The sequence below is a fragment of the Mesoplodon bidens genome (genome assembly GCF_964165515.1).
Source record: "Mesoplodon bidens genome assembly, chromosome: 3".
Taxonomy (NCBI): domain Eukaryota; kingdom Metazoa; phylum Chordata; class Mammalia; order Artiodactyla; family Ziphiidae; genus Mesoplodon; species Mesoplodon bidens.
Genome location: NC_138178.1, coordinates 74,536,200 through 74,546,675, shown reverse-complemented (window position 1 = coordinate 74,546,675; position 10,476 = coordinate 74,536,200). Strand labels below are relative to the sequence as shown.

General features: G+C 46.7%; 1 protein-coding gene across 2 annotated transcripts in view; it reads right to left on the bottom strand.

Moving 5' to 3' along the window:
• Nucleotides 1-1,081: 1,081 nt before the first annotated feature.
• The window catches only part of TTC23 (tetratricopeptide repeat domain 23), a 114,728-nt gene continuing 105,333 nt past the window's right edge, over nt 1,082-10,476 (bottom strand). For both annotated transcript variants that reach the window (XM_081228560.1, XM_081228561.1), the window contains 2 exons: nt 2,830-2,912; nt 1,082-2,065 (listed from right to left, as the gene is read on the bottom strand). In XM_081228560.1, coding sequence (XP_081084686.1) covers nt 1,951-2,065; nt 2,830-2,912 — 198 coding nt within the window. In that variant the 3' untranslated portion in view covers nt 1,082-1,950. The remainder of the gene's footprint in view (nt 2,066-2,829; nt 2,913-10,476) is intronic.

Genomic DNA, 10,476 nt, shown 5'->3' with positions numbered 1-10,476 from the left:
GGGCTTCACCTTCATGTACTAATTACTTCCCAGAGGCCCCAGCTTAAATACTTTCACATTGGGCTTTAGGGCTTCAGCATAGGAACTTCTGAGGTGCACAAACATTTTTGAGGCAGACTCCGTGTGATATATATTTAAAATGCTTTTCCACCATCCACATCAAAACCCATGTCTTGAACTAGATAGAACACTTGGTGAGTAGTGACATCTCACGCCTTCTTTTTTTTTTTTTTTTTTTTTTGCGGTACACGGGCCTCCCACTGTTGTGGCCTCTCCCGTTGCAGAGCACAGGCTCCAGACACACAGGCTCAGCGGCCATGGCTCACGGGCCTAGCCGCTCCGTGGCATGTGGGATCTTCCCAGACCGGGGCACAAACCCGTGTCCCCTGCATCGGCAGGCGGACTCTCAACCACTGCACCACCAGGGAAGCCCTCACGCCTTTGAATGGTGCCTTCATCCCACAGGCCTATCTGGGATGGGTGAGTATGAGCAGGGGTGGCCTGTATAGTCAGCTGTCACACTGTCGAGGACAAGGGACCCAGCCTCCCTCCACCCTGCCACGAAACTTTGGTTTATTTCCCCCATCAGTTCTCAAGGTGGCCAGCACAAATGGACCCAGAGTGGTTTTGGCTTTCCTACTGGGTGTTGGAGCGGGAGGGGGCCGTGCTGCATCCTGCTGCCATATTAGTAGCAGCCTGCAGCCCTGCCGGGCCCCAGCCCATGGAATTAGGGTGGGGACGAGAAGGAACAGCACTGCCTACACCCCATTCCCACCCTCCGTGCGCTCATTCACCTCGTTCCGGCACGGGACCTCACCACTGACAGCGTGGAGAGAGGTGCTCAAAACATGTCCCTCTATCTTTCCATTCTCGAATGACGATGGCCTCCCCTCCAAGAGACTAAAGACCACTGTGGACATGAGCACTCATCTCACCTCACCCTTTTACCCCCTACATGGGAACACAACTGGGAGAGTAGGGGGCCAAGGGCTGTGCCAACTCCAAAAAGCTCTCCAGAGTGGCGGCCACAGTTGGCAGCAGCAGGGAGTCAGCATCCCTCCTTGCAGCTCCTCCGTGCCCGCCTCACTTCTGCTCAGCTCTCTTCACTCCCTTACACCTCCCTCCCTGACCTCTAGGAAAAGTCAGGGCCATTTATCACCTACCCCGTGGTACCGGGCTCTTTCCCTCAGTTGTCATAAACCAACTCCACTATTATATGTTTAATGACTAGCGTCCATGTTGGATGGCAAGCTCTGAGAGGATGGGGACAGTGTGTCTGTACTGTTTGTCATTGTGCCCTCAGTTCTTAGCACACGCCTGGTACATCCTGGGTGCTCAACCAGATTCAATAAGTGCCTGAGTGCACGAGTGAGGAGAAGCTTCCTCGGTGCCCCTTTCCAGGCTCCGAGGATGTCTGAGTCAGCTTCATTTTACAAACACTGACCCCAGGACTTCCAAATTTCCTTTTATTAGCATTTTATTCTGAATCCCTAATACCTTCCTATAAGAAAGGGCTTTCCAGAATCTTACTGCTCCAGATCTGACTCCAGGCCTGCCCAAGGGGCTATACACCATGTGTGTGTGTGTGGTGTGTGTGTGTGTGTACGATCAGATGTTGAGTCTACCTTCCTACACAGGAAGTTCCAAACTTTTGAAGAGAAGCCTTTCAGCCACAGTAGTGCTGATGGGTAAAAATTCTTGCTGGCAAGAAAAACCACTAAGGTGGTAAAAAGAAAAATGCTTTATAGCAGCACCAGATCACTGGGAAGGGCATCCACTGTCAAAAGGTGGCCCATGGGAGGTTTATGGGATCGCTGTTGCATTTGGAGCAAACAGCCTAGAAAATCTGTCCAATGACCGTTGAAGTCCACCTTCTGGATGGAGAGAGATTTATAGAGCACCCTAAGTGTCAGCACCCAGGCATGAGCAGAGCTTTTGGTGGGGGTGGGCTCAGTCGGCTGCGTTGGGCCTGGCCTTCCCCAGCGCGGTGTGCTGCGGCCTGCCAGTGCAGAAGGCCGCCTTGGCTCTTGGGTGCTGCCGAGGCTTCACGGCCTTCTCGGGGGCCCTGCGAACAAGCAGAGGGTGGGGTGAGTGGGGTGCCCCTCGACCTCCCCGCGTTTTGCGCCCAGTCTTCGCGGCTGTGAAGACAAGCCTGGCCGTTGCTGAGCTACGTTTCGTGAAGGAGCTTCAGGAGGGACTGTAAATGAGAGGAGACTCGTGGCACAAGAACAGAAAACGCAAGGTTTCTTCTCCCATTTTCTGATTCCTTGTGACCATTCTTGCTGAGCTGACACAGTCAACCCTCAGCTGCTAAAGGGGCCTGGGCCCAGCGGGTGGGCTCCGGGACAGCCCCTCGCCACACCCCGCTAGCTGTGTCCCGCCTGAGGCACTTCCCTGAGCAGGGCCTTGGCCGTCAGTCCGCGGGCTCTGGGTGTACGCAGGCTGTGCCGTAGTGACAACTAGAAAGCCGGCCGTCAAGGTGAAGTCAGAGGGCTCTCAGGGGCAGCCTGAGGCAGGGCTCCCGCAGGCCAAGCAGGGCTCTGTGCCCTTGCCCTCCAGCAGGTGAGATGACCTGCAGGCGGCCAGTCTGCAGGAGGACGAATCCCAGCCTGTGTTTCTGACATTTTTCAAGAGTTAATTTCTTCCTAATATCTGTCAAGAAGATATTTCACAACTGGGTATTCAAAGGAACTGGGCTTGCATAGTTTATGAGTTATGGGAAAGTCAGTTAGTAAAACTTTCCACGGAAAGTTCCACAGAACCTTACAGAACCAGCTTCATCTGAGATTCTGACTGCAGGGGAAATAGTGTGAGGGGAGGCCAACTCACTCGGACAGGCCATCCATGGTCTGCTGGGTGGCCAGAGTCCTCTTGTCCTGTGGTCCATATAACAGGGTCTGGATCTGAAGACACTGCAGAACACCAAGTAGTAATTGTGAGGTTATGGAAATGTCACTGAGAGCATTTTGCAGGAAAATCAAGTCTCCCTTAAATGAGAGAGAGAATACTTCATTCATAGACCCATGCTATGACAGAATTAGTGTATTCTGAGTTTCTTCCAGGAACAGTCTGACCTTCAATTTGGATGCCCTGAGGGATGCAGGAAACAAATGTACAGTTTTAGCACTATTTTATAGAACTCTCTGTGACTATCCGTATGCAAAACTATGTTTAAAAGTTATGTTTCTAGAAAATAAAGGCAAGAACGTTGCTATTGACCAGAGGAGGGGTCTCTAGTTTCTAATTTTAAGTGACCCTTGCTACAGCCCAAAAAACTTTTCTTCTTTTTTAAATGTTTTTGCTTTTTTGTAAAGAAGTGCTTTATCTTATGTGGGCTTTCTATATTCATTACTATGCAGCAGTTTCTTAGGAGTTGATTTATTTAGGAGTTGAATATTCAGCTGTATATTATCCAGGACTGGCTTTGGCTTGATTTCTCCCTTCTGCTTATTGTTCTGCCATTTGGTTGCTTATACTGGGCCAGGGATAGAGATGAGAGTTGTGCCCAAAATGGTCAAAATAACTTTGAAGAAGGATGAGATGGAGGAACTTGCTTTGTTGAATGTCAAGACCTTTTATAAAACTAGAGTAATTAAGACAGTGTGGTTTTCATCCAGAGACAGACAAATATATCAACAAAACATGGCAGAGAGTCTAATACTTGATAGATTGACAGAAGTGGCCCTGAAGGGTCCATGAGGAAGAGCTGAACTAGTCAGTAAATGGAACTGGTTTTCCAAATGGAAGGAAATGGATCCCTACACCATATCAAACACAAAAATTAATCCCAGATAGATTGGGGAACTAAGTGTGAAATTAAAACTTGGAACTTATAGATGAAAATATTGAAGGATACGTTTATGATCTTGAGGTAGGGAAGTATTTCTTAGACAAGATCCAGACAAACCATGAGTAAAAGACTGATGAAATTTAACTATATTAAAATTCAAAACATCTGTGCACCAAAATGCACCCTAGGCAAGGTTACAGACAAACCAGACTGAGGGAAAATATTTGCACAAAACTGGAAAAGGATTAGCATAAAGCACTCATATAAAGTAATGAGAAAAAAAGCCTACCAACAGAAAAATGATCAAAAGATATAAACCGATATTCAAAGAAGTTGAAAACAGAATGGCTAATAACCATGCCTAAACTCACTAGTAACCATTAATGCAAACTAAAACTTCAATGAGATTGCCCCTTCACCTACCAAACTGCAAAAATTATAGTCTGATAATGATAACACCAAGCTTTGTCAAAGATACGAAGCAACAAGAACTCTTTTATATACTGATAGTGGGTGTTAAAGTTGGTACAACCAATTTGGGAATATTTTGTAGAACAATTTGGGAATATTTAGTAATGGATAAGTAAACTGTGATATATGTGTATTGTTTATGCATGATACCACACAAATTTTTGATGTGTTTATGTCGCCACATGGATGAATCTCATGATTATAAAGTAGAGAGGAAAAAGAAAATAGCAGATGAATGCATATAATATGTGTGCACATATTTGTATGTAAAATAAAACCATAGTAAAATAATAAAGATGAGAGTGATATCTAATTCAGGATAGTAGCTATCTGGAGATGGGGTGGGGAGGGGGCTTCAACTGGATGGGTCACATTTTATTTCTTATACTGAATAGTAAACTCAGAGGTGTTTGTTATATTATTTGTACTTTTCCTTCTATCTGAAATATTTCATATTTTTAAAAGATTGAATTTGTTTTTCTACATGGTAACAGCTTGAGTCACAAAAGTTTTGGGGTTTGGGGACATCATACTGAAGACTGTATTCATTCTGATTGGCCAACTGTTTTTAGGCCTTTGGGAAAATTAACATGCAGGCAGCCAAAATCCTTTGTCTTTATGAGCTGTGGAAAACATCAAGACCATCTGAATGTTTGGTTCAAGCTGAGGAATTGAGAATGTGATTCTGGAATCTGAGAATGTGGTTGTCTTTTGGAGGAAGGAAATATTATTAGATGAAAATATGGCAGGATTTTTTATATAACAGAAAATATTCATTATTTCTTAGCTGAATTATATAACACCAAAAAGGAGTAAACATTTTCCTGTTATTCTATTTAGTATATAATCCAAATTCTGTAAAGGCAAGGATCCTAGCCCTTCCGCCCAGCAATTCCCGGACTTTCTGAATCTGCACTGGGGCCCCGGCCTGGCCTAGGCAATGTGCTGCTCATTCCCTGGGTTTGAACTAGCGTTGCTTTAATCCACAGAGAGTTCGTTGTGACCTTGGATATTTAGGAACCTTGAGAAAGTTCTGTGTTGCTTTGAGCGGAAGAAGATGGAGAGGGACACTCATGACACTTGATGTAACCTCTTCTAGCACTCTTCCCCATTTGGCTCACAGCTGCTGGGAGCCTGGGTACTCACCACCCAAAGCCCGGCAGAGGAGGCTCAGATGGGGACAGCGCGCGAGAAGCAAGCATGCTCTCCCTCATCCATGTTAGTCGGGGAGAGGCCTCTCTCCAGGGCTAATACATCTTGCCAGACAGACTTCATTTTCTCCTACCTGGCCAGTAATACCTTCACTCGGTGTAAAAGATCAGGTCTAATTTTAAACCCACCCAAACTTCCCTGTTTACATATTTACGAGTGCCTCAGATGCAGCTCATTTTGAGACGAGCTGACGTTGACATGCAATGGTGTTAATTCATTCACTGAAGCATTAGGATTTTACTGACATTATAACGATTATTTGAGAAAATCTGAGGTCTCAGGACACTCTGCCTTAAGAGGTGGCCTCCAAAATATGAAACTCAGGAGGAATTTCCATCATGCTCCTTTGGTTATTGAAGTTTCTTCTCCCTGGTCCCTCATCCTCTAGGGAAGGAGATATTATACTATTAGCTGAATATTCACAATTCCTGGGAAAAAAGGACATGGCAACTGACAGGACTTACACAGATTCTCACCGGTTCTGCTAACCACATCTATGCCAGACCTTGTTGCTCATTTTCACTGGGGGTATTACGATAGTAGAGAGAGTGGAGTTAGGAGAGAGGGTCGTGGTTGGGTAAAGCAGCCCTTTTCAATAATCAAGCCCAGAGAGAGGTGAGCCCATCCCCATCCTACCATACCAGGATGGTAGGGAGGCCATACCAGGCACCGAGACAGGAAAAAGTGGTTCATCCAGTAATTGGACTGGTCTTCAAATGCTACGTTTTTTGCTTTTTTGGTTTTTTTTGCAGTACGTGGGCCTCTCACTGCTGCGTCCTCTCCCGTTGCGGAGCACAGGCTCTGGACGCGCAGGCTCAGCGGCCATGGCTCACGGGCCCAGCCGCTCCGTGGCATGTGGCATCTTCCTGGACCGGGGCACGAACCCGTGTCCCCTGCATCGGCAGGCAGACTGTCAACCACTGCGCCACCAGGGAAGCCCCCAATGCTACGTTTTTTAAAAGGGGAAATAATCCATTACTGACTTTTACTAGGAAACGTCTTACATAGCTATATATTTATCTAAGAAACATAAATTGAAGTTTTCAGTGTTCTGTGGCTCTTAGCTAAATTTGTTTAAGCATTTTTGCGTGAGGTAGGTTTTGTTAAAAACAGGTATTAGAGACAAAGTCAATAAATGTTAATTGAACCTACTGGCAGCCAGTCATTGTAAACATCTCGCTGAACTAAGTAAAGAACTCCTCAAACCTCGATAGGAGAACATTCTCCATCATAAATAAAGGTATTCTGTACTCTCCAGATTCTTCCCAGGAGGCCAGTGCACTCTGGTCTGAAATCAGCCTCCAAAGGGTGTTTCTCGTTTTCCTTTTGAGTGGACAAAAAACAAATTTCGAGGATCCAGATGAAGTTTAGGAAGCCATTATATTGCTTGTGTTCTCTTTGATTTTACCTGCAGGGGTTGGGAGAAGTCACTTGTGTTTTTATTATACCTTAGATACCAAACAAGGAGCTTTCCTCTCTCTCCCTGCAGGAAGACAAAAGGGAACTCGAGCTTTCACAGCAGCCTGCAAGCTGTCCCCAAAGGGGCCATGTTTGTCTTGCTCACCTTTGTGTCCCAGGGCCTTGCACAGTCCCTAGCACCTAAGATGCAATATTTGCTAAATGAATGAATAGGTAAGTAAAGCAAAAGGTCAACTGACGAAATTCTTATATGACAACCTTAGGACATGGCTGGACCACAGGGCTACTGAAACCTCTGGTAGGGAAGCTCCATTGTGGGTGCAGTGTTACAGACCTCCACCGTCATAATCTGGGCACGTTCAATAGCAGAAAGAAAGAGTGCTGTCCCCCAGGTGCTACTTTCTCTTAGGTGTCATTCATAAAGCCAGGGGAGTTAAGACACAGTCTTAAGCATTTGATGAGAACCTTAAAAATTATATTTGACACGACTTTGAGTTTTGAAAGTTAGGTTTCTAAGGAGCCCAGGAGCCAAGGAATCTGGGATAAGAGGCACCGGCTTGCTGTCCTCCTGGCTGCAGCCCACCTCTGTGCCCCAGAGCTCGTACCCTTCCCTGTGTGGACGTATGTGTGGACATAGCTCGCACCCTTCCCTGTGTGGACTGAGCCCTGTGTGGGCTCAGTGGCAGCTGCGGCTTGGAGGTTAGCTGACTCAGTCTACTCTGGCTTTAGAAAACCACAACAGTTTTAGAAAACCTGAACTCACAAGGAAGCATATTTTCTGATTTTGGGGGGATCTCTGAAAATCTACAGTTGGTACTCAGAGCTATTTCTTGTCATGGCAACGCCCCTGCAGAAGTGGGTTGGGGTGCCTGAGCCCTCCTTTTCTCCCTCAACCTTTGGTCTTAAGTCCTGAAATCACATCATCATCTCTATTGGGAAATTTCCAACAATGAAAGTGCTGCTGGGACACATTCTATTTATTAACAGAGGCATTGCAGCCAGGCTGCAGCTAAAGAGCCATCTCAGTTGCAAGGCTATGCAACTCAATAATGGAAAATGGAGAAAGACATACTTTTTCTTGCCTGGGAAGGGTCTGTGGCAAGCCTGTGTATTTTGTCTTTACATGAAATGAAAAAGCCAGAGAAAGGTAAAAAATTTCAAATGATTCTAATGCTCAGAATCTGAAATCACTACTCTTCTTTACACATATTATCTGATGCTAGAGTATGTCCGTGGAGGAGAAGTTACACAGGAACACAAGAACTGTGCTGCTATTTTCATGTCAATTCTCAAGGTTAGTATTAAGAAGAAAAGAAGACGTCAGAAGCCAAAATACGTGGAAGTATGAAATGTCTCAAATGTTTAGAAAAACACAAATATGCTTTTCATTTACTAATCTTTACAAGGCAAGCAGAAATGATCACTTACTTGGGGAAATGAAAGGACAAACCAAGATACCATTCATCAGACAGCACTGTCCTATAGAGACAGGGTCACACGGGGGTGGGACTTGGTTTTCCCAAGCCCCTCAGAAACCAGCCTTGTCCTCTGGACCTGCGTCTTCTGCTGCAGGCACACTTTCCCGCAGATGTTTGCTGAGCCCCTGCCAGACACCAACCCTGAGTCCACCTCAGTGATGGAGCAGACGATGGGGGTTTCCAGTGTAGTGCGGGAGCCAGGCATTTAAAAATGTGTAAACAAACATAGCACAACAACTCATGATAAGAGCTGTGGAAAAGAAAAAAGAACATGGGCTATGAAAGAATAAAGGGGGGGTGGTGTCAGTAGTGGTAGAGGGTACTTGGGTCAGTGAAGGCCTTTCTGAGGTGACATTCGAGTTGAAACCTGCAGGACGGGGAGTCAGCCATGTGAAGAGCACCAGGTCAGGGGGAGGTGGTGGGGGTTCCAGGCAGGAGGAGCGGCAAGTGTCTGAGGCAGCATACCCTGCTCCGCTCTCTCTCTCTCTCTCTCTCTCTCTCTCTCTCTCTCTCTCTCTCTCACGCCCTCAAACACGCACCTGTAGCTCCCTTACCTGGAAGCCCACTAATTCTGAGACCCAAGGATTGCTGCACAGGTGGGTAGGAAGCCTCCCATGAAAGAAATACAGATAGAGTAGGACCAGGGGCCCTGAGACAAGGGAAATGGGAGAGGAGGGAGAGAGGGAGGGAGGCCCAGGCACTGCCACTCACAGAGCTGCTCAGAGCGGCCCGTCTGAAAAGCTCTCCCTGAGTATCTACGATGCCTGTCTTGGAGTCGAGGTGTCATCCTTGCTGTCTCCCTCACTCGTCACCTCTGAGTTGCCAAGTGCCATGGGTTCTATATCCTTCCTGACGTCCCTTGACTCCCCCACCACTTTGCTCCAGCCCCTGGCCACTGTCTTGGAGCAAGCTACCATCATCCTTCTCCAGGATAACTGCAACACAAATATTTGGAGAACAAATGCATCAGCAGGACTTCCTGTGGAGGGGCCTCCTGCTGCGAACCCACATATAAATTCAGGCTTTGTCTTTAGAGTGGACAGCCAGCTGTTTGTAGAAAAGCTGGGCTTGCCTATTTCTGGGCCAGATAGAGCAAGAAATCGAGCCCCCTTTAAAATTAAGCTTTTCAGCTCCCTCCTGATGTGGAGCTCGGCCATCCCGCCCAGTCCCTCCTGAGTTGGTGCAGTAGCACCAGCCATTCCCAGAATCACTCTTTCCACTTGCTAAAGGTCACACTGAATTTATGTGGTAGGAGATTTTGCCTTTCTCTCCATCCCTGGCAATCTACCCATAAACTCACAGTTCTCCTGCATCCAGTGAGGTTCTGACAAACACCAGAAGGTCTCAGGCCAGGATGGTCTGTCCACACCCACAGTTCTGCACCCTCCAGACCTTGATGCCAATTTAGGAACTCCTGAGGCATTGTGCACCCACGAAGCCACGGTAAGCATTCCCATGTTGGAGGAGCTTTCCATAGCAAATGTAGCCTTGTCCTGGGCAGTCTGTGTTCAGCGCCTATATATGTTTTCTAAGGGACAGGGAAGGTGGGAGGCGCTGTGCCTGAGCTGCCATAGTTAGGGGCCCCAACCCTAAGGAGAGCAACTCTTCCTGGCAGCAGACGACACAGGGCATCCTATTGCCAGGAGAACTGGAATTCTGATTTCCACACAGCCTGTAACCACAAGGGAGGCTCCATGTTTTCCCCACAGAAGGTTAAGCCCTTGACCCCTTTAACCATCAGCTTCCATTCTTATACTATATCAACCAATTTACAAACATCTCCAAGTAATTAATGAGTGCTTGAAGTGTCTTCAAGCACACTTCTCAAACCAAGAACAGGATTCTGTATACGAAATCAGTGTCATTATGACCTTCCTTTCTTTCAAAAAGGATCTGAGGTGGATTGCTGCAGCCCAGCAGTGGGGTAATCAAAGATGATTAGAAAAATCAAGATCAAGGGATCAAGGATGAATGAGACTCTACCCTTGAAATCAGTATGGGCTAACACAGGGCTCTGCGGGGACTCCAAACTTGGCTCTGGATTGCCTGGTATCCAGGGCAACAAGGAAAACACCACAAAGGCTAAAGGGAAAATGAAACTAGGCG